The 25,054-nt window shown below is 33.5% G+C and overlaps 1 protein-coding gene across 1 annotated transcript in view; it reads left to right on the top strand.

The window, feature by feature from the left end:
- MDGA2 (MAM domain containing glycosylphosphatidylinositol anchor 2) overlaps positions 1 to 25,054 on the top strand; it is an 811,488-nt gene that overhangs the window by 679,681 nt on the left and 106,753 nt on the right. Inside the window, exon 9 of the mRNA XM_081048257.1 lies at positions 20,730 to 20,999. Coding sequence (XP_080904383.1) covers positions 20,730 to 20,999 — 270 coding nt within the window. The remainder of the gene's footprint in view (positions 1 to 20,729; positions 21,000 to 25,054) is intronic.

Here is a 25,054-nt window from a genome sequence, read left to right on the forward strand (position 1 = left end):
GAGTAAATAAGAATAAAACTCATGGAACATTAGGAAATAAGAAACATTAGGAAAAGGAAATGAGTAGGCATGAGAAAATTCAGGGTGAGACAGATGGAAGAGTATAGGTTGACCTGAATGGAAAATGTGGTGACCAGGTTAGAGAGCAGAATGCCTTATTGGTAGTGAGCACCTTAGTTTGTCCTCCCTGCCATTCTATTTTCATAACTATGGTCATAAGAAAGGAGATGAAAGAGAACAAGTGTTTATAATAACTGATGACAAGGACAGGAGACTGGGACTATTCGAATAAATGAACTTACTGATTTGAGCGTATTGATTTTCAGCTTACCTCCTTTGAATGTTTGGTATCCCTCTGATGCCAATTTATGTTATAATTCTTGTTCTATAACATTTAATATTCTGTTTTTTTCTTCAAAATTAATTTTGGACAAACATAATTTGTCTTCTGTTTGTGGTTATCATAACCTCCTCACTTCTGTGTTTTAAATTCTTGATAATTATCTTGTTAGGTATAATATTGTGTTGACAGTATTTTTTCTTTTTTCTGAAGGGCTATGAAGTGTGTTCTTAGACTGATTTTTTTCAGAGAGTTAGTGGAATGTTATGAGCATCTTCAAGAAATCCAATAGGTGGTTTATTGAACAGATTCAATCTGCTTTTTGCTTTTAAAGTGGAGATCTTCGTCTCAACCGTCTTCTCTTATCCATGTCCATCACCATGACATACCCTCAGTTCCCACATAACAACAAATTAAAATTTTCCAGTTTCTGTCTATTTTGGTTCTTTCTCAATGATATTCTACATTTTCTATTATATTTTATAATGATATTATGTTAATGATATTAATTTCAGAACTATTATTATTTATCTTTCCTCTCACCATTACATACTATAATCCATGCCCTAAATAGCTACCATACATAGTAGATGATGACTGTATTTACATTAGACATTTTTTACGTCAAATCTTTCAGTTACATCTTGGCAGGACAGATCACGAAAATATTGTGGGACATTGCTCCAATAGAAATAAGGGGGTTGACTCATCACATGGAATAACAGATTAGCAATGAGAAATCCATCTCTGTTTTTTTGGCCAGCCTTTTCCCCCAAATTTACCATAAGCATATTGGTACTTTAATGATTTACTTGAGAAAACTGTTATTTGAGAATGATAGTTCAGATAAGTTTTCTGTGAGTAAATTTCTTAAGATAAGTTGAGGTTGTATGTCAGATATCTTAGTATTTTGCTATCATGAACCTACTATAGATAAGCAGGTAAGTAAAGAGGATGGGTGGATAGATAGATAGATAGATAGATAGATAGATAGATAGATAGATAGATAGATAGATGATAGATAGACAGACAGATAGATAGATAAATGGGGACCAAGTTGTGAGCATCATTGTAATGTTTGAAATCAAACTAAGGCCATTTGAGTAAATGTTAGAAGTTATCTTTAAGAGTCATAAAGTTCTAAGTAATTTCTGATAGAAAATCAGACACTCTCACAGGTTATGCTAAGAAGTGTAGAATAAGTTACTCAATTCTACTGACTTTAGTAATTAAATCAGTGCTAGACAATGAGCTATAACTTAGTGCTGATGCTTTGGGACAAGAGTTCACTAGTGTGTTTGTAAGAAAACTAAGGTAACATCCTAAATGCGTAGTTTTGTCTTTTGGGAAGATAATTACTGTTGAACCTTAAATTTTCTTAACAAGTTTCTCCTTGGAAATTTCCTCAATAGCCTATTTAAGACTATCTAGTACCCAGTAAAGTTAATTATGTATTTAATCATCCTACAGATTAGACACAGAAATAAAATCTTACATCAGTATTTTCAGGGAAGGTGCTTGGGATATTCTGGGTTCAGTGTTGGCTGATGCTCAGGTTGTCAGCCTTTAGTACATTGTTCTTCAGTTTTATGTGATGAGTAGTGTTGAGCAATCATCTGTGCTTTATAATTAGAGGAAGTGGCTTAACATCAGAAAGAATCCCTGAGGAGGCTTTGCTGGTACACACAATAAAGGCACAGAAGCAGAGGTAGCTGATAAAACTTGTACAAGGAGCTTCTGTATCCATTTGTGCATATTGAGTTATGTATGCAACACTGTTCTTGAATGGAAAACAATTGAAATCTCTATGCCATCTGTTACTCTGGGTCTGCGAAGTGCCAACACCATAGGTAAAAACAGTGGTTTGTGAGAACTGCAGTGTACTCAGGTGGAATATAATATTCCAGCAAGCTTCCTTAGTCTGTCAAAGCTAACAGAATATATGGGTGCTTTTAGTAGGGAAAGGTAGTACTCAGAATGTTATCTCTTAACAATTCATATCTGTGGAGCAACCTGTGAAACCCAAGAAGGCTTGAGGTCATTTTTCTTTCCCTTAAAAAAAAAAAATCACAATTACAGATAGCTAATGGTCACCCAATAAGGTGGGTAACAGCAGTGTTAATGCAGTAGGATAAGTTGATGAGCCATGAGATTCTGACATTAAATGTGTCTCCTTTTTCACTTGAATACCTGATGATTGAAATACTGTAAGGTTCCTGAAGACATTTCTTGACTTCATCCTGTGTTATTTCATGGTGAATATGTGGTATCACTCCCAGAAAAACTGAAAACAGATTCACTGATGACCAACACTTTAATAGCTCCAGGGTAAACTGTGCAAGTAAAAGTTTGCTCACTTGTCAGGAGAGATGCCATATTCCATTGCTTAACATTGATAGTGGACTTTCCCAAGGTGGTCTGGTTTTCATTATAAGTGCATAGCATCCTTAATGCTATAAGTCTCCAGTGACACTTTCGGATACGTCAGTATTTTGATGGTGCTCCTTGGTAAGCATATTTAAAGATATTATTTCCTTAATGGAAAATTCTGGTTGACCAAGAAAAGTCAGCTAAGGATACTATTAATTCAAATTTATTAATTGTAAAATATAACTTTGAAGAAAATTATAAGAAACTTTATGAAACTATTAAAAATAATATGACCATATTGCAAAAATATATTTATCAGAAAAATATTAATGGCAGTATTATAGAAAGTTAAGAATTGGAATAAGTTACGTGATTATATACCTTAAACAATTATTCTATTTATTTTATTTGTAATAGTCATTTAATTAATATAATTAAAATGTTTCTCTATGAATATATGGGGATATATGCTATAGTTTATATTTAAAAATACTTTTTAATTAGGTTTTTAAAGGAACTAAATTTTGGCTTCGCTGATAAAAAAGAATTTGTCAGTCAATAAATAAATATTTCAAAAACAATATAATTTTCATCATTTAGGGACATTTTGTACAAGATTTGGAAAATATATCATATGGTTATTCTACTTGTCTTTTCATTTTAGCACTTGTATCACATGATGTCTTATATTGTGGTCACTGATGTATATATCTTATCTACAGAGGGAAATTTTAAAGTGCTGAGAGCAGAACTTGTGTCTGACATAACTCTGAAACACAATGTATAAAAAAGGATTTAATATTTATGTGATGTTCAAATACTTTTGACTGATTAGATGCCTGAATCTGGTTCTATACATATCACATATTACTCAACTTTGAAAATCTATGCTGCACTGAAAATCGTATCTATTCCTTACTGTTATCAATGTGCATTTTGGTTTGCCATAATGCAATACGTCTCAAAATACAAATGACATTTTTCACAAAACTAAAATAAATAATCCTAAAATTTATATGGAACCATAAAAGACCCTGAATAGCCATGGCAGTCCTGAGAAACAAGAGCAAAGCTGGATATCAAATTACAAACAGCATGGTACTGGCATAAAAACAGACATAGATCAATGGAACAGAATAGAGAGCCCAGAAATGAATCCATGCCTATGTAGTCATTTAATTTATGACAAAGGAAGTAAGAATTTACATTGGGGTAAAGACAGTCTATTTAATAAATGGTGCTGGGAAAACTGGACAGATGCATGCAAAAATATGAAACTTGACCACCTTCTTACACCATATAGAAGAATAAACTCAAAATGGTTTAAAGACTTAAATGTAAGACCTGAAACCATAAAACTCCTAGAAGAAAATGTATGAAGTAAACTGTTATATATTACCCTTAGTAATAGTTTTATTGATATGTCTCCTTAGGCAAGGAAAACAAAAAAAAAATAAATAAACAAAGCGGACTATATCAACTAAAAAGCTTTTTCACAGTGAAGGAAATCATCAACAAAACAAAAAGACATCCTACTGAATAGGAGAAGATATTTGTCAATGATATATCTGATAAGGGGTTAATATCTAAAATTTATTTAGAAAACTTACACAACTCAACACCAAAAAAAACACCAAACGATACAATTAAAAAATGGACAGAGGCTCTGAATAGACGTTTCTCCAAAGAGGACACACACATAGCCAATAGACACGTGAAAACATGCTTAACATCAGTAATCATCAGAAAAATTCAAATAAATACCACAGTGAGATACCACCTCACTCCAATCAGAATGGTCACCATCAATAAATCAACAAAGAAGTGTCAGCGAGGATGTAGAGCAAAGGGAACCCTTATTCATTGTTGTTGGGATTGCAGAGTGGTGCAGCCACTATGGAAACAGTATGGAGGTTCCTCAAAAAATTAAAAATAGGACTACCATATGACCCAGCAATTCCACTCCTGGGTATTTATCCAAAGAAACCCAAAAATAATGATTTGAAAAAAATATAAGCACCCCTATGTTTACTTCAGCATGATTCACAATAATCAAGATATGGAAATAACTGAAATGCCCATCAATAGATAAATGGATAAAGAAATTGCAGTACATTTATACAATGGAGTATTACTCTGCTATAAAGAATGAAATCTGACCATTTGCAACAATGTGGATGGACCTAGAAGATAGATAATATGCTAAGTGAAATAAGTCAAAACTGAGATAGACAAATACCATATGATCTTATATGTGGAATCTGAAGAACAGAATACACAAACAAGCAAAACAGAAATAGACTCACAGATACAGAGAACAAACTGATGGTTGCTAGATGGGAGGGGATTTGGGGGATGGGTGAGAAAGATGAAGGGATTAGGAAGTGTAAATTGGTAGTCACAAAATAGTCACAGTGATGGGAAATACAGTATGGGGAATGTAGTTAATAATGTAAAAACTACAGTGTGCCAAAAAATGTACATACATTTTAAGAAAGGAAAAAACTATTAAAATTGTAATGCTCGATATATACTGATAACAAAAGATGAATACAAGTCTTGTTTGACTTCTGGAATTACAAGAGGTGCTCAAAGTGGTTACCATAAGCATAATTTTAATACAGTTTTTTGTTTTCTTAAAATGCATACATGTATACACTTTTTGGCACCCTCTGTATGTATGGTGTCAGATGGCTGCTAGACTTATCAGGGGGATCATTTCTTAAATTATATAAATTCCTAACCACTGCACCATATATTTGAAACTAATATAAAATAATTATGAATGTCAACTATAATTAAATATATACATATATATATATATATGCACGGGATATATATATTTTGTTTTTTACGGGACATAAAGTCCAGCATAGGGAATACAGTCAATGGTATTGTAATGTCTATGCACAGTGTTAGATGGGTAGTAGACTTAGTGGGGTTATCACTTTGTGAGGGGTGTAAATGTCTAATCATTATGCTGTTTTGTATACCTGAAACTAATTTAATAAAAAACAAAACTTAGATCACTCCAACCCACAGGTATGCTCTCCTCCTGTGAAAGCTTAGAACATTAATACTTTATGCCATTCATTTCACACCTACCACTTGTCATTTCTTATATAATGTTCAACTTATTCGTTATATTATTTAATGTTCATATATTTATGCCTTGTCTTCCCCACCTGGACTATAAGCTCTGTGAGGATAAGGACTTTGTATTATTTATTTCTCATAGTGCTTGACACACTGATTTGCATATAGTAGTATTTAAAAGAGTATGTGACTTCTTAATTTTTTATTTGCTAGTTCAGTCTCAATGTTTCTTGAAAATTAGAAAAAAATGCTTTACATAGTGCTCGTAGAATTCTACAATATCAATAGATATTTACTTATTAAAATAAATATGTGCTGTTTTCTCAGAAAAAAATAAATACAGGCTTTTTTTAAAATAAGGGTTTTTTTGGAACTATTGAAATGTAGTCATTTTTATAAAATTGAATGCTAACCCGAGCTTTCATTTAGAGTCAATGAATCTATATACAGAAAGTCTAGGAAAGGATCTATTTTGCAAACTCAGTATTTAATATAAATATATGGTTACCAAAATAATCTTAATATGTGTGGATGGAGACATAAATAGTATCTTGCATCTCTGAACCAGTCTTCAAGAAACATTCAGCACTTTTTAATTGGGCTTCTTTAATATTTTCCTCATGTTTGCAAATGAAGCAACTTGGAACAATGAAAATATTTCTTCCTCTGTTACCAACAGTAATTCCCAGATTTACAGTTGCTTGTCATACAAGCATTTACAACAAATTAAAATGTTCTTTGCTTCTTCTGCCATTACCACTATGTGAAATTTAGTGAAACAATATGTTTTTTTGTAAGGTGCATAGTTATTGGCTGTTTTGAAAACATCCACTAAAGGGCTCTGTAATGAATGTCGGTAGCACAATAATACATGGCTGTGTAAATCACTACCTATATCCCCTCATTTTTACATAAACTTGTTTAATGTATTTCTTGACTATTAGTACATATGCTAAATGCTTTCCTTAAAGCAAATGGATTTTTGATATTTACAGTGATATTAATTTAAATATTTTGCTTTGCAACTGTGGTTCCTAACAATCTTTTTCAAGAGAGTGTTTATCTTGGTTATAAGGCAAACAAGTAAATTGAAACAATGTGATCACTATATTTTATGATATAATTTTGCAGCCACTGAAATTATTATAATTTTGGTTTTGTTTTTGTGCTTTGTTTTGTTTGTTGTTCATTAAACATATTGTATGTATAGATAGCACATAAAGAACGTCTTCAACCTTCAAAGAAAATAAGATAACCAGAGTGTCAACTAAATATAAAATCAATCTTTGACGGTCATCATAGGCCAAGAGGAAAAACTGAAAACGATGCAACTTCTCCTCTTTAATATTTTGGGAGATGAAGTCCATTTTTATGGCTCCTTACTACCAAGAATAATGCAACACATTATCTACCTTTTGGCCTGAGACTAGGCTTTACAATTTCATAGCAAGGTTTTCAAGGATGATTTTTTGCCGAATTCCCTCTTTATTTCTCAAAATACGGGCATCTACTAAGTTTACTCTTATGTTAATCCTCTGTATAAACTATATAGTCAATTTGTAAAAGATGAATAAATTCATATTATATTTGTAAATGTAGGCATCTATTTTCTTAAGTAAAATCCTATGACTTAATTAGAGCAATCTGTATAAAATTGCTGTGTAGAATGGATTTCTAGATATAAATGACACATATTAAATATATTTTTGGTAGACTAATAGAGCTTCATGCTTTACCTAATTGGGGCTATTATCCAATAACTATTTCATATTTGGATATAGAAATATTGGCAGAGATAAAATAAATGGACTTTTTGATTATAATCTCTACTATGAATATAGAAAATGAGCAGTCTATGTTTCTGCTTTCTTTGTGTTTTTTTAAATTAATGTTTATCCTTGTGAAAGGAAGAAAATATTAGAAATTTAAGACATTTTACATTATTCTTCAAGGAAAACATGAGGGTTTTGGACTTCTAGACTGACTACTTTTTGAGGCTGGAACTTGAAAATTGACAATTTCTTTTAGATACAAAAGTTCTAGGGTTAATTTTTAATTTTTGAAAGTTTGATAATAAATATGGCCTGTGGTCATGTTAATCCTAATGTTTTATTTTATTAAACAAAACTAACAAAGAAGTGAGAATTTGTTCTCCATGTCCTTAGTAACATATTTGGATAGAATATCTCTATTATCTTCTATCTTAAATTCCAATAAAATGATGAAGTCTGAAAGATATAAAGCAATAAGTTGTGCATATTGTAAGGCCTAAATTTATTAAAATTACAATCAACCTCCAACTATCTACACATTAGGTTCAAAAATGGCACATAATCTTAAAGAACAGATGAGTTAGAAAACAGTAATGTCCTTGGAAACACAATTCTAGGGGAATCATTTTCAGCAAAATATGAAACAAAAATTATGTTTATTAAGCAACTGAGAAAATTAGTGAGTGGATGGAAGAGAGTGACAGTCATTAAACAAACCAATAGAGACAACACATTAAATATAATACACTAAATTACTGTCATATTTACCAGCTGATATAATATAGACTTTTTAGTATCAACCTTGCTTATATTTTCAAAGAAATATTTGCAAACTTGTTTTCATGTATTGCATAATATGTACATAAAGCAAAATTTTGCCTGGACCTCTACCAACTGCTAAGCTGTTTATCTTACTTTCTGATTCCAATTACAAAGTCACACCAAATGCTATCATTGATTCCAGAGGTAACAAATGAAAGGGCTGTTGTCTATTGATGGGTGACAGAAACTTCGATGTAATCTTTGTTTCTTTGCTACAGTAGTGGTACATTGATATTCTTAATCAACTCCCTTCTCTTTCCTTCATACTCAAGGAAAATATCACCCTCTTTATGGTACCACATATCTTTCCTTCCTTAAAAATGCAGAACTTCTACTCTGTTGAGTACCTTAGCTTTTCCTGTTTCCTTATGTTTGCCAAAATATGTTTGCATAAAACTTGTTCTCTTACCTTGCCTTCTGTTTACTTCACTTTCCTACTAGTGACTCATCGTTTTTTTCTAAACATCCCCAATAGGAATTTCATTTGCTAGAGAAATCCCTGGGCCACATCTATAAATCCACATTTCTTATTCTTGAATCTTATTTGCATATTGGAGCCACATTTACATTCAACAATCCTTTTTTTCATTTATCTTTAAATTTTACCTCTAAAAGTTATGTTCTTGATTGATACAAATGAAATACCAGTCTTTTGAACCTATATTTAAGTAGTAACATATGAGGTCTGCCAGTTAACGTTCACAAATTCACCACAGAAAAATTGCTACACACCTCATTGCTGAATATCACTATAGTCACCTTGGAAGTACTCCCCTTGGGAAGGTATGCACTGATGCCAGAGCCTCGTCCACACTTCCAAGCAATTTTGGAACTCTTTTTTCTGGAATGGCCCTCAGATCTGTTGTCATCTTACCCTTGATGTCCTGAATGTCATCAAACGTCTTTCTTTTAATATTTCCTTTATATTCGTGTAAAGAAAGAAATCATTGGGGGTCAGATCAGGTGAGTAGGGAGGGTGTTCCAATACAGTTATTTGTTTACTGGCTAAAAACTCCCTCACAGATAGTGCTGTGAGCTGGTGCATCGTCGTGATACAAGAGCCATGACTTGTGGGTGAAAAGTTTAAGTTGTCTTTTTCATGCAGACTTTTCAGCACTTCCAAATAGTAAAGTTTGTTAGCTGTTTGTTCAGTTGGTACAAATTCATAATGAATAATCCCTCTGATATCAAAAAAGGTTAGCAGCATCCTTGCGACAAGTTCACAAACTTAATAGTCAGACCTCGGCAATGCTTAGAAAAAAATCACATGGTAAAGTTTAAACAGCTAACATTTTGAAGGTAAATTAGCCTGGGTTCAAATACCATATTTTGCTGTGTATAATGTACACTTTTCCCCAAAAATGTGTTAGGAAAAAATAAGGATGCACATTATACATGAGTAGTAATAATTCTGTATGTATATAATGTTTTTAATTGTTTGATCTAAGCTTATGAGTTAAAAGTGTATCTCTAGAAAACAATGACTATATCTGTATGCAAAATAATATCCTGGAATATGATAATTGTTTTTGTTGAACTTACTATGAACTTGCAATGATAAAGAATTCTTGGCCTTCTGTGATGCATAAATATCATAAATTTGTTATTGGTACATAAAATTTCTTGTACCATATTATGTTAAAAAGTAAATGCTAAAATTCCTTTATAATACAAAAAAGAAGTACCTAAATATAAACAAATATATATTTGAATTAAAAAATTAAAACGAAAGATTTTTTCCCCTGAAAGTTTGGGCCAAAAACGTGGGTGTGCATTATACATGGGGCACATTATCCACGGCAAAATACAGTATGTTTAGTGTTCATTGGGGGTAATAAACAGGTTATTCACATTAATTTTTTTGGAATTTTATTTTTTCTTACCGCTAAGATTGATGTAATTACAAGACCAATGAACAGACTTGAAAGAAAGACACATACACACAGAGAGACAGACAGAAATAAGATTGTTATACACTAAATGTAGCAATTTCATTACTTTTATTGAACAATGCAAGAATATAATTTGTTAACATGCCAACTTCTGGATTTTCTCATCCAAGTGTTGGATTTTTTTTTTTTTTTTACTATTATTATCATGAAGAGCACAATTTCTCTACTTCTCTTTGCACAGAGAACAGCAAAAAAACTGATGAGTGTTTTATTGGGCAGGCATTTGAATTGAGAAGAAATGGCTTGAGAAGAAATGACCCTAATGTGTATGTGTTTAGCAGTATATTCTCTAAGGGTTAAATAATTATGATCATACTTCACTGAAGATCTCCAAACAGGCGAGCATTCTTCTCTTTTAACTATAAATAAACTGAAAATAGACCTATGCATATTTAACCACCATAACCTCATACTGCCATAAATAGTTAAAAATGGGTTATATTAATATTCTTTAATATTAGTTGGAAGATTTTTTAATATTTACTTAAACATCTTTATTATCTCTTAAATGAATGGTATTTCTTTGCTTAAAGTTCTGGTGCTCATCAGAATTTGACAATTTTTTTTTTAAGAAATAGAGAAGAATTATGTTCATACACAATGTTAAAAGAACTCATGAGCTTGTCTCTGATACACTTAGTGAGAAGTAAACATTAGTACAAATGTCTCTATAATCTGGTGTTTTCATGCATCACTCTTTCAAATAAATTAGACATTTGTATATGGATTTAAACATTAGAGCCATTCTTTTCCTCCTTCCATCTGGAACACTTGTCAGACATCTGGAATCAGCAGGTACAAGAACAGGAAATGCTAAAATCAGAATTCATTTTGAGCACTTTTTCTTTAATGACTTTATTCCAATCACAATTCTTAACAACTATAAAAGGTTACCCTTTACATCCAGACAGCTAATATTCTACATGGACTTTCTGTATATATTAAAATATGGGTGATACATTCATTTGCATGAAGAACATTGCTATGTAAACTTCAATTTGAATCTGGTTTGAAATCCATCATTAACATTTTCCTTTACCTAGCGGCTTTGTTGCAGTACTTTTATGCTTTTCACAAAACATGATTTCTATTTTTAATGTACTCAAGTTTCTGAATTCTAAATAATGATGTGAACAGGCCAACATCTATTTTAATTGATAATTTTCAATAACAAATAAGGCGAGATTTTTAAAATTCTCTTTGAGGGAGAGAGCTAAATCATGAAGCATTGGTATTATTTGTAATTGGAAAGCATGTTATTAAGAAAATACATTACTGAAAGCAGATGGCCTTGTTTGAATCCTATTCTGATACTTTTTAGCTGGGTGACTTTGCTTAACTTCTCTGTGCCTCAATGTCTTCTTCTATAAAAAAAAAAAGTTACTATTAAAAAAGATAAACTATTTTAATGCAATATTTACTGCTTAGTAAATAGTCCGTATCAAAAATATAATAATTATTGTCACCATCATCCTTCAATATACATGTAGGAATATTGTTTGACAAACTTTTGACCAGAGATTTTTAATGTAAGTGAATACATTGAATATATAATAGAATGGTATTATTTTTAGAATCACTCTGTTTAATTCAACAAAAGATACACAGGTATCTATTTATTTCTCCTAAGCAATCCTACTCTTATTTTCCAGAGAAAAGCTAACTTTATTTTTGTATTTTCTTTTATTAAATTTATTGGGAAGACATTGATTAATAAAATTATATAGGTTTCAAGTGTACGAGTTCTTTTCTAGAATGCATCATCTATATATTGCATGTGTGTTCACCATCCAGAGTCAGTTCTCCATCCATCACCATATATTTGACTCCTTTTTCCATCTTCTACTATCTCCACCCCTTACCATCTGGTAACCACTAAACTGTTGTCTGTGTCTGTGAGTTTTTGGTTTTTTTGTCTGTTTGTCTTATTCGTTTGTTGCTTTCAGTTTTATATTCCACATGAGTGAAATCATATGGTTCTCGACTTTTTCTGTCTGGCTTATTTCACTTAGCATTATACTCTCAAGATCCATCCATGTTGTCACAAATGGCAGTATTTCATCTTTTCGTATGGCTGAGTAATATTGCATTGTATATATGTGCCACATCTTCTTTATTCAATTTTCTATTAAGGGACACTTTGATTGTTTCCAAATATTGTCCTCAAAGGCAAGGGAAGTAAAAGCGAAAATAAATGAATGGAACTGTATTAAACTCAAAAGCTTCTGCACAGCAAAAGAAACCATCAACCAAAACGAACAGGCAACCAACGAAGTGGAAGAAGAAATTTGCAAACAACTCCTCTGATAAGGGGCTAATAATCAAAATATATAAAGAACTCATACAACTCAACAAGAAAAAAAAAAACAAATAATACAATTAAAAATGGGCAGTGGACATGAACAAATACTCCTACCAAGAAGACGTACAAATGGCCAACAGATATATGAAAACATGCTCGATATCACTAGCTCTTAGGGAATACAAATCAAAACCATAATGAGATACCATCTCACACCTGTTAGAATGGCCATCATTGGCAAGACAAATAATAACAAGTGTTGGAGAGGCTGTGGAAAAAAAGGAACCCTCATGTACTGTTGGTGGGAATATAAATTGATACAGCCACTATGAAAAACATTATGGAGTTTCCTCAAAAAATTAAGAATGGAATTACCATACAACCAAGCAATTCCTCTTCTGGGTATCTACCCAAAAAAATCTGAAAACGTTTACCTGTAAAGATATATGTTCCCCTATGTTCACTGCCACATTAGTCATGGTAACAATTCTACTTTTAAGTTTTTCACGTCTAAGTGAACCTTTTGTCACATATTTAAAATTTCAGTTTCTTGAAATTAAATATTTCATAATTAAAGCATATGAATAACTCTTACACCATGGAAACCTGATTTTACCAGAATAGTGAACTCTAACTTTTTTGATACCTGTAGCTTTCTTTCATCATATTCCGAGTCTTCACAGTACAACATTTATCAAAATTGCAAAGGTCTAACCTTCTCAATGGGTGTTCCGAAGAATGAAATGCTGAGCTCATTAATATCACAGGAGAAGTTATCCATGGGCATACTTTATTGGATTTTAATGAGTGTGCATAGTTTCACATTCTCTAGCTTTTTTGAGGTTAAGAAACTACTCTGGAATCCAAATAATTTGGGCAGTCTTTTAAATAGCAGCAATAATTACTTTTGTTGAGGGATGCTTTCTAACTTAGATTCTATTGAACTATATGAAAACACACTGTGTTTGAAGACTTTTAACACAACACTATCAGATGTCTTTAGAGACCATTAATAATTGAGTGGTCTGAGTCTCGTAGGTTTGCATGAATCACACTTTCATATATAGTAAGGGTCTAAAAACTCCATTATTTGAAGTATTCTAATAGGTTAGACACATTCAAAGAATACACACTGAAAATCATTCACAGAAAAAGTAAACATGCATTTTAGGATAGTTCCATGTTAGGTGCAATTACTCACATTTATAAATTTTGCCACTTAAATATAAATTCATAAAAATATATATTAAATTTCAACAATATTCTATTTATTGACTCTGGCTCCCCTGACTTTGTTGTTCTCAGTGTACTTGTTTTTCAATTTTCAAGCTGTGCTTGTATTTCAATCCATTGACTGTCTTCCTCCATTAATTCTTTTTAATTATTTCTTTCCAGAACTAACTTGGATCCCTTGGTCTGTCACTTAAACTGTGTCCCCTCAATTGCCCTCTCCCCTTGTCCTTTTGCCTCAGTCTACTGAGGCCTCACTGATAATATCAAACTGCTGAATTTTGAAGGCTGTTATGTAACAAACTACTTCAATATAGCTAGAAGCTCAAAAGGATCACATTTTATTATATCTTATTATCTAATCTCTAGTGAGTCAAGAATTTGAGCAGAGCTTAAGTGGGCTATTCTACTTTGTGTGGATTGTAGTATTATCTGGATGACTTAGAGTTACTCTGCATGTGGCTGGTCTTGTCTGAAAGATCTATAATGTTTTCACATGCCTGGAACCTTAGTGGAGACAGCTGAAGGCTGGGTTTAGCTCTGCTCTTTCCTTCTCTATATAATCTCAGGGCCTCTTCATCTGGTCTCTTTAGCGGGATAGTGGGACTTATTCGTACAACACATGTCAGGACTCCGACAGTATTTCAAGAGCTAGGAAGTGAAACTGCCGGTCTTTTTTGGCAGGGGCCCACAAATTGACACAGCTTCATTTTGCTATATTCTATTGGTCAAAGTAATTGCAGAGCCCATCTAGATGTAACAGAGTAGACCTAGAACCCAGGTCTTAATGGGAGGAATATTGAAGATATTGTGGACATCTTTACTCTTTTACATCATTCATTTATTTACTCATTCATGCATTCATTTGTTCAATCAGTAATGATTGGTCACTGTGGGGACAGAGGCCCAGAGAGCAGTTTCTGGACTCTCAGAAAGGTGCTGGCTCAGGTAGTAGATGGCTATCAGCTGTAACTAGTTGGCTATCCGCTGTAACCACTTAGCCATTGGCCACTGATATAACTGCCGTGGCTGAGCTAACAAGGGCAGATTGCAGTTAGCAAGGGGTTGGTTGGCAGGCAGAGAAGAAGATGACATATTGCGCATTGTGAGGATTCTGCTTCCTGTGTCTCTAACCCAGCCACCAGCGAGAATATAGTGGTATGAACCCCCCATTTATGACTCTGTTGGTGTTCCTTTTTGGCCTCACTATATTCTGTGTTCTTGTGTGGGGAGCAGGTGTTGAGAGCCCACAGGACAGGCACTAACTAATATGTAGGTACTTGATGGATACAACAATGACTGGGGAGTTTTAAGTCCCTTCACAATAGAGCTTACAAAAATAAGATATGAACAAAGGGCAATGCTCTGCAGAAAATAAATACAATGACAACTAAAAATTAACAGTAGGAAAGATACTTTACTAACTGATACTCAAGGGTAGGCTTTCCAAAGATGTAAAATCTAAAAAATGAGACTCAGGCAGCCATGGGAAGAGTAAAGGGAAGAACATCTTAAGAAGAAAGAACAAAGTCAAAAGGCCAGAAAGGGCTTGTTTTGCAGGAACAGGAAGAAACCTGTGTTTCTGAAAGATAATGGTTAAGATGAAAATGGTTGAGAATATGGCCAAAGCTAGAAGTTGTAGAACCTCGCCGACCTATTTAACAAGCACGGATGAGTCAATAAAGCATCCTAAACAGGAGAATAACAACAGCTGACTTCTGTTATGAAAGAACATTTGGCTAATCTCAGAAGAATGGGAGAAGGCAAAGGGGAAGCACATTGGTCTGTTAGGAGGCTATTTCAGGACGTTTGTAGTAGTCCATGGAAGAGGTAATAGTAGTGGTAGTGGAGATTGAGAGACATATATAAACTCCTAATATATTTTGAAAGTAGAATTAATAGAAAGAAGTGTCTTTTCTAATCATAGACAATATTCTTAAACAAATATTTGTAATTCTCGATTATTACTATTTAACCCTATCTTTACATGCCAAAACCTATAACCCAGAACTGTAACCTGCTGTCAGCGTTCCGTTCTGAGATTGAGATCCGTATTTCTACTTGGCTATCAGAGGCATGTGATTATGGACAAAATATTGTGTAAAACCTTTTCCAATGCAAACAACTGAAAATACTTGTAAATGTTCTAAAAACATTATTCAAAGTGTTAAAGTGTTTATTTTAAAAATACCATGCAAAATTCACTCAAAAGCAGTCCAATGAGGCTACTTTTGCCCTGAGGGCATTTGCTGACAGACAAATTTGAGTTTAAGTTTTGATGGCATCTTTAGGCAAAGTGTGCAGAACTGCAAACCTTTCCCCAAGAAGTGGGAACTCAAAGGACTATGTCTACAAGGTAATAGTAAAGCAGAAGCAAAACTAGCCTCCACTGTCCTACTCCCCAACAAGTGCAAAGAAATATGCCTTTGAAGTGAGTAGGGTGGGGGTGATGTGGGAAGCCATACGTAAACTTCTAATCGCAAGCTCGATCTTTATGAGGATTTTTAACTCAAATTCATGTCACATAGATGAGTAAAACAACCCTCAAGCCAAGAACTTAGATTAATGAGATCCTAGACATTGATGCCAAGGTACCTGTCGATATAAATCATTCTGGAGGAAGAAACTATCACTTTAGGCATCAAAATATCCCCATAAATATTTTTAAAGAACAACTAGTACCACAAAATTAAAATTGACATAGAATATACAGAAACAAAGCACCCTGAGAGAACACCCTCTAAACCATTATACCAGACAGTATTAAAAAATTACTTTGCTTAAAGAATTAAAAGACAAGCCTTACTACATTTTCAAGTAATGGGAAAGTGTAAAAATAGTGACATAACAGATAGACAAAATAACTACCCAAAACATTTATAAATGAAAATGACATTAAAAACACTATGAATGAGTTTAGCATGTTAAGCAAAGCTGAAGAAAGAATTAATGAACTGATTTAACTCAGAAGAATTTATTCATAGTGCAATGCAGAAGAACCAAGAAATAGAAATTTTGGAAGAGCAGTTCAAAGACATGAAAAACAGAATGAAAAAAACTCTTCAAGTGAGGATAGAATGAAAAGAACACAGGTGTTATTTAAAGAGCTAATGATGAGAGTTTTCCAAAAATCTCTGAGATGAAAGATACTAAACTTAAATCAATGGATTTAAGAAGCCCAGAAAATCCTAAACTATAAGTAAAATAAAACTCCATACCTAAAAACATTATACACAGTATATTTTAAAAGCAGCTGGATTTAAAAAAAGACAATGCACTTCAAAATATGAGACTTTGAGTTTACTAGTCTACAGAAATAATGGTCATCAGAAGACAGTGGAATAATATCCTGATGTGCGGGAATACAGTAACTGCTAACCTATAATCCTATGCTTAAGGAAAATATATTTTAAGAATGAGGTTAAAAATATATTATTTTTAGAAAATTAAGATTAGACAGTTAAGAGGTATCACACTCCCTGACTTTAGCATCAAAATAGCATGGTATTGGCAAAAAAACAAACATGCACACCGATGGAATAGAATTGAGAACCCAGAAATAAAACCACATAAATATGGACAGACAATTTTTGACAAAGAAGCAAAAAACACACAATGGAGAAAAGACAGCCTCTTCAACAAATGGTGCTGCGAGAATTGGAAAAACCACGTGCAAAAGAATGAAACTAGACTACTATCTGTCACCATGTACCAAAATTAATTCAAAATGGATCAAAGACTTGAGCATAAGACCTGACACAATAAGCTGCATAGAAGAAAACATAGGTACTGAACTTATGGACCTTGGGTTCAAAGAGCATTTTATGAATTTGACTCCAAAGGCAAGGGAAGTAAAAGCTAAAATAAATGAATGAAACTATATCAAACTTAAAAGCTTCTGCACAGCAAAAGAAATCATCGACAAAATAAAGAGATAACCAACTGAATGGGACATTTTTTGCAAACAGTGCCTCTGATAAGGGGCTAATATCCAAAATATACAAGGAACTCATGAAACGCAACAACAAAAAAACAAACAAACAAATTGAAAAATGGGCAGAGGACCTGAAGAGACATTTCTCCAAAGCGGACATACAAATGGCAAATAGACATATGAAAAAATGCTCAACATCACTAATCATCAGAGAAATGCAAATAAAAACCACAATGAGATATCACCTCACCCCAGTTAGAATGGCTATCATCAACAAGACAAATAGTAACAAATGTTGGAGAGGCTGTGGAGGAAAAGGAAACCTCATACACTGTTGGTGGGAATGCAGACTGGTTTAGCCATTATGGAAGGCAGTGTGGAGGTTCCTCAAAACATTAAAAATAGAATTACCATATGACCCAGCAATCCCTCTCCTGGGTATCTACTCAAAAAATCTGAAAACGTTTATACATAAACACACGTGTGCTCCAATGTTTATCGCAGCTTTATTTACGGTGGCCAAGACATGGAAACAACCATAATGTCCTTCCATAAATGAATGGATAAAGAAGTTGTGGTATATATACACAATGGAATACTATTTGGCAGTAAGAAAAGATGAAATAGGACCATTTGTGACAACATGGATGGATTCTTAGAGTATAATGCTAAGCGAAATAAGTCAGACAGAAAAAGTAGAGAACCCCATGATTTCACTGATATGTAGTATATAAATCAAAAACAACAAAAGAACAAGACAAACAAATGAGAAACAAAAACTCATAGATACAGATAATAGTGGTTATCAAAGGATAAGGGGGAGAAGAGGGGTGGTAGTTGAGGGTAAAGGGGATCAAATATATGGTGATGGAAGGAAAACTGACTCTGGGTAGTGAACACACAATGGGATTTATAGATGATGTAATACAGAATTGTACATCTGAAATCTATGTAACTTTACTAACAATTGTCATCCCAATAAACTTTTAAAAAAATTAAAAAATAAAAAGATAACTATTTTATTAAAGTTTATTGGAGTGATAATGGTTAGTAAAATTGCATAGGTTTCCAGTGTACAATTCTGTAATACATCATCTGTAAAGAAAATTCTAAATGATATGCTTTAGACAAAAGGAAAGTGATCACAGATGTAGAAGGTCTATAACGAAAGAAGGAATTAAGGACAAATAAGTTAGCATATATCTGGGTAAGTCTTAAAGAAACTGCAGGTATCAAATTATAATAATGTCCAATAATTTTTAATAAAACAAGAGAATTCATGGCTCAGTAACAAATGTTGGAATGGGAGTAAAAGGATCAAATGGTTCTAAGATTCTTACTTTGTTCATGTGGGTGGTAGTGGTATTAACTGATGTTTTCGAACAACTTAAGTATTCATGTTTCATACTTTAGGATAACTAATAAAATGATACAAACAGAGTAGTTAATTTCCCAATTAGTAACAGGAAAACAATTGGAATAACAATGTAATCCATTAGTCTAGATGAAGACAAAGTAAGAAAAGAATACAAAAACATAGAAAGTACAAAATAAGACGGTACATTTCTCCCCAAACATACCAGTAGTTATAATAAATGTAAGTGAATAAAGTGCTAAATGCTCTGAGTAAAGTAAAAAAATCATCAGACTTTATTGAAAAAAATAAAGTATACCTACATGCTGTTTAAAAAAAGATGTCTGTAAAATATAAGGATACTGAAAACGTAAAAGGATGGAAAAGACATGACAGCCAAATAATAGCTAAGTTAATTCCAGAGTTACTGTATCAATGTGAGACAAAATAGTTTTAAATAAAGCATTAATAGAAACGGAGGAGTTTATTTTATAAAGATAAAACCTTCAATGTATCAATAGCAGAGCAGTTTTAAATTTTTGTGTACTTAATAGCATAGCCTGAAAATATGTAAAGCAAAAAAGAGCCAGAACTACAAGATTTTTGTTTTGAAAACTACTCCCCTTCTAAAAGAGTTTAACACTCTTCTAAATTAATCTAAGTAAAACAAGTAGGGAAAGAAAAAAAAAAAAAAAGACAACTAGATAGATGATTTGGACAACTCAGTTATCTGGCTTGACCCAATAGGTCTACATCACAACCCCAAACTGCAGACTGTTCCTTCTTTGAAGCATGCACACACAGAGCAATAATCAATCATATGTTGGGTTACAAAAAATAGTTTCAACAAATTACTGAAGATTGAAAACCTATGGACTATTTCTCTGACCTTGCTTCCATTAAGCAAAAGATCAAAAGAGAGAGAGAAAATATAACCCATATGTTTGGAAATGAAGAAACACTTGCCTACTAGGCATTTCTACTGTGTGACTAACAGGTGCACAAATTCAACATGCCCGCCGTTCCCCAAACCACCCCTCCACCTCCATCGCTCACACCAGTAGTACCCACTTCATTGTCTCAGGCATCATTTGTGGTCCCACCGATGTCGTCTTAGTTCAGGTCTTCTCCAATGATGTTGCCATTTTCTCTGTAACTAGACCCTTCCCTTTGAGGTTCATGCTCCTCTTATCTGTCTCAATATTCTTATTGAAAGATTGGTTTAATCATATGAAGCCTTCATTAAAAAAATTTATAAACGACCCTTAGTACCAACAGGACAAAATCCTAATTTCATATCAGGACATTCAACGATCCTTGAATAGCATCTCTTACTTTTCTTTCCGTCTTTGTTTCCTCCCAATCCCTCATGAACCTTTTGTGCTCCACGCCATACCCCCTGCACCCTTCTGCCTCTCTCTGTGTTCTCCTTACCTTTCTCTGCAGATGCTAATCCCCCTACTTGGAATGTCCTCTCTTATCCCTTACCCACCTGACCATTTTGGCGTACTGTAATCTACATACTTTGTCTTTGTTTTCACACCTCTTTTTCTACAGATCCTCCTGCTGTGGAACCAGCATTCCTTGAAATCCGGCAAGGACAAGAAAGAAGTGTCACTATGAGCTGCCGGGTTCTGAGAGCCTATCCAATACGGGTATTGACCTATGAGTGGCGCTTGGGCAACAAATTACTACGGACAGGTCAGTTTGACTCTCAAGAGTACACGGAATACCCGGTGAAGAGTCTTTCCAATGAAAACTATGGGGTTTATAACTGTAGCATCATAAATGAAGCTGGAGCCGGGAGATGCAGCTTTCTTGTTACAGGTAAGATTCCAAATATTTTGCTAAATATGTATTTTTTAGATCAAGGTATTTTAGGCTTATGCTAATATGAGAATGAAAGCATTTTGCAAATTGATGGAGCATATTATGAGCAGCTTGACTGCTCTAGTTAGAGCTCTGCCCATTTATTTTCATGGCAAGTCTATTTTAGTTGTTTAGATAGTTTATGTGTCTATAAAATTAAACAGAAGTTTATGTGAACTTAAGTCGATGTAAAGACGAGGTCGGTTATTTTGAGTGTTTCAATAGTAAAGTAACAAATCTGAACTAGTTTTATTTAGATCAAATTTCAAGTATTAATACATATTTTCTTCTGCAAGTCTAAAATTCCTTATGACTGACTCCTGCTGTGATTGTCTTAATAACAGAAAGAGTGCTTTCTTTTCATTTTTTTCTTACTTATTTATTACCCCTTAATATATGGTGAATCTCCATTTTGTCCTTGGCTTACCACAGCTTCTCAGATATTCAAAGGGAAAGCAGTGGAGTTGTATCATAATTAAAGACAAGCTCAATATTTTTTCATGTTATTTTTAATAAAAGAAGTATCAAGTCTATTAAATCTTAGGTATTTATTTAAATTATTTTTTTAATAATTTATATACTAAAGTAAATCTGTTATTTTTTAGCTAGGGTTTAGACATACACTAAAAGGAGATACTCCTCTTTTATGGCTTTTAAAAATAATTTAAGAAATATTTCAGATGTATAAAAAATATAAAAAGTAGTAAAACAAACAACCACATATCTACCAACTAGACTAAGAAAATACTATCAGGAGAGTCAAACTATGCTATGTGTACCAGCTTGATCACATGACTCTCTGATTCCCACCCTATAGGGCTAACCTCTACGATATTTTAGGTATTTATTGTTGCCAAAGAAATGTCTTCAACTATACAAAATAAGTAAAACATATGTAGTACAAACTCTGTAACAGTTTTGTAAGATTGACATTAGCTATTCCCTGAATATTTGATTGAAGTCACATATAAAGCCACCAGAATCCATTCCTATAGCAGACGTGGCCGGTGACGTGGTGAAGAGTAGATTTTAACTACTGATTCAGTTTCTTAAGTGGTTTTCAATCTATTCAGTTATTCTTTTAAATATTTTTCTATTTTTCAATTACAGTGGATATACAATACTGTATTATTTTCAGTACTTGGCATAGCACTGAGACATTTGTATAACTTATGGAGTGATCACACCAATAAATCTAGTACCTATCTGACACCATATGTAGTTATTACAATATTATTAACTGTATTCCTTATGCTATACTTTACATCTTCATGACTATTTTGTAACTACCAGTTTGCACTTTTTAATCTCTTCCCCTTTTCCACCCATCCCCTCGATCTCCTTTCCATCTGGCAAGCATCAAAATGTTTTCTGCATCTATGTTTTTGTGGTGTTGGTTCTGGGGCCTCTTGGTTGAGGCTCTGGTGCAGGCCAAGGTAAGCTACTGCCTTTGCCCTGCCTGAGACCTCTTGATCTGAGTTACAAACTGATCTGCAGATGGTTGCCGCTTGTGTTGTACTTGGAGGTGTCTGGGAAAGACTAAGCTGTGTATTGAGGCTAGCAGTCAACAGTGCCAGTTTGGGGCTGCTTAGTAAGAGGTACATACTATGCCAAGACCAAATGCTACTTGTTTGGTGTTTTTGAACCTTTGAGAGATTTTAAGAAAGCCCACAGCATGAGTCAAGGCATGCCATTTGTATGGAAAAGCAACTAGAACCCCCTTGGGTGGGCCTGCAGGTAGGGTGGGGTAGAGTCTCAGGGAATCACCAGGACTGGGTGAACAGTGTTAGCCAGGTTGATGGAGACTCAGACATTGTACCTGCCTGAGTCTATAAGCTGGTTTGGAGGAAGGATCAGCAAAGGAATAATGGATTTTGCCAGCACTTCTCTCTGTGATGAGGCTGCCCTTCCAGCCCTAGCCCTGAAATCAGACAATTCAGTTCTTCCTCGTAGGTCCCTGGTGCCCTCCTCCACGGAGACCTCCATAGCTGTGATATACCTCCTGATTTTTAACAGCCACACACGGGTTTGGGACCAGCCCTTTCTGTCTTTCCACCCCTCCTACATGTCTTAACTTGGCTGGTTCTAGACATCCACAGTTGTAGGATTTCTATTCAGGTAGACTTCAAGTGATTCTCAATATGGTTGTTCTGAAGTTTAATTGTAATTTTGATGTGGCCATGAGAGGAGGCAAGCATTTTATTTACCTACTCTGCCTTCTTGACCAGAAGTCCCCCCTTTTCATTATTTTGTTCTAGGTAGTTAAGTATTTAAAGTGTTTATGCTAGTAAAGGAAGAAACTGGACATTGTATGTAATCTGAAAAGCAATCATAAAAATGATTACCAAAATGTTTCAGACTTGATTAAAACTCATTCATCGTCAATATAAATTCTTATTAATGAGGTCTTACTTATGTTTCTGTGGTGTTGGTTCTGGGGCCTCTTGGAATCTCTAAATATGAATTGCCTTGAGATACTTTTGCTTCCTGAAATGTATTAGGTTGATGATATATAATTGACTAACCAATGAACATAAAGATGTCCTCTCTGCTGAAACATGTCACCTTTATGTTTCAAAATTCTTTTTATTAACATTCAGTTGAACTTCAAGCTTTTCTACTTTGATTCTTAAAGAGGACCATTAAAAGAAAACTAGAAGTCCCTGGGACAGTATTACTTAAATGGTGATCTAACTGCTCATTTTTATCCTTAAAAGAGAATCCTTAAAAGAGAATGTGTTCTATTTTTCTATAGGGTAATTTAAATAATATGATGTGCTTTTATTACTATATCTTATCCCAAAGCAATAAGATTCCTTCAAAGGCAATTGTTTGTTGTTGTTGTTGTTGTAGTTTTACCTATTGATACAATTAGAGCACCTTCTTTCTTTAATCCCCCCAAACAAAACTATCCCATAAATTATACTGCATCCCTTTCTTCAAACTTTTGGGGCTTATATACATTTGAATTTTCTTTGGTGACTCTGTTTTCTAACTTCAGGCTAGTTTAGATCATGCTGACTCTGCAAGATTTTCATTTGTTATCTGTTATGTGATTCAAATCCTATTTTTTGAACTAGAGTACAAGCTGAGACCAGGAGAGAAACTAGCTCCATTTTCTTATGTCATCATGGGGTCCATAAGTAGATTTTGATAGCTCCAGAAAGGAATAAATCTGTTATGGGTTGTTCTGTAGAAGGAGACAAAAATAGTCCATGTATTAATTTGTTTCCAGTGTGTACTTTTACTTTTCAGTCTTCAGCTCAACCTCATTGTTTCATGACCTTCACATACAATTTAAAATAGTTTTGATGAAGAGAAAAGGAAATATTTGAATTCCAAATACAGTGTAATCCAGAAAGGCATATAAGGAAATCAATGGTTCTATAAAAACAGATGTCTAGATGAAACTTTGAAAAGCCACTTCTTTTACTAAAACATATCAGAATTTGTAATCCTTATGAATTTTCCACTATTCAAAACCCTTTGAAGCTATACAGAAGAGGGGAATATAATAATTCAGCAATACATATATTTTATGCATACAGTGTTTATCTACAAAACAGATATTTGAAGACAGTTCTGTTTACTTTCTGAGAACCAAACTAAGAAAAATTTAAATTTGTATTATTACAACTATTTTGCCAATTTAAAGATAACTCTTCCGTTCATCATGAAAGTCATACGGTGACCCAAAATTGGACTTTATCTCATTACACATCAAAATATACAGAATGGAACTAAAAAGGAAGTGCAGCCCTCATATCTACATTTATTTCAACTCCCAGGGAAACTCAAAAGTTCAGACCTGTTTTCTCCGTTTATATCTTGTCTAGGGACGTATGCAATTGGGAGAGTGGAATTGTGTTTACTGAGAAATCATAGGTATTGTGAGAATATTTTCCTGTAAAGAAAAAGAAGAAAGTAAGCAAAAGTATTTTGAGAATAGTAACCAGCTTAGCTTGTAGTGCACTGTCTATGTTAGAGAATATTAACTATAATACTACAAAACA

Source organism: Rhinolophus hipposideros (assembly GCF_964194185.1).
Source record: "Rhinolophus hipposideros genome assembly, chromosome: 5".
NCBI classification, from domain to species: Eukaryota; Metazoa; Chordata; class Mammalia; order Chiroptera; family Rhinolophidae; genus Rhinolophus; species Rhinolophus hipposideros.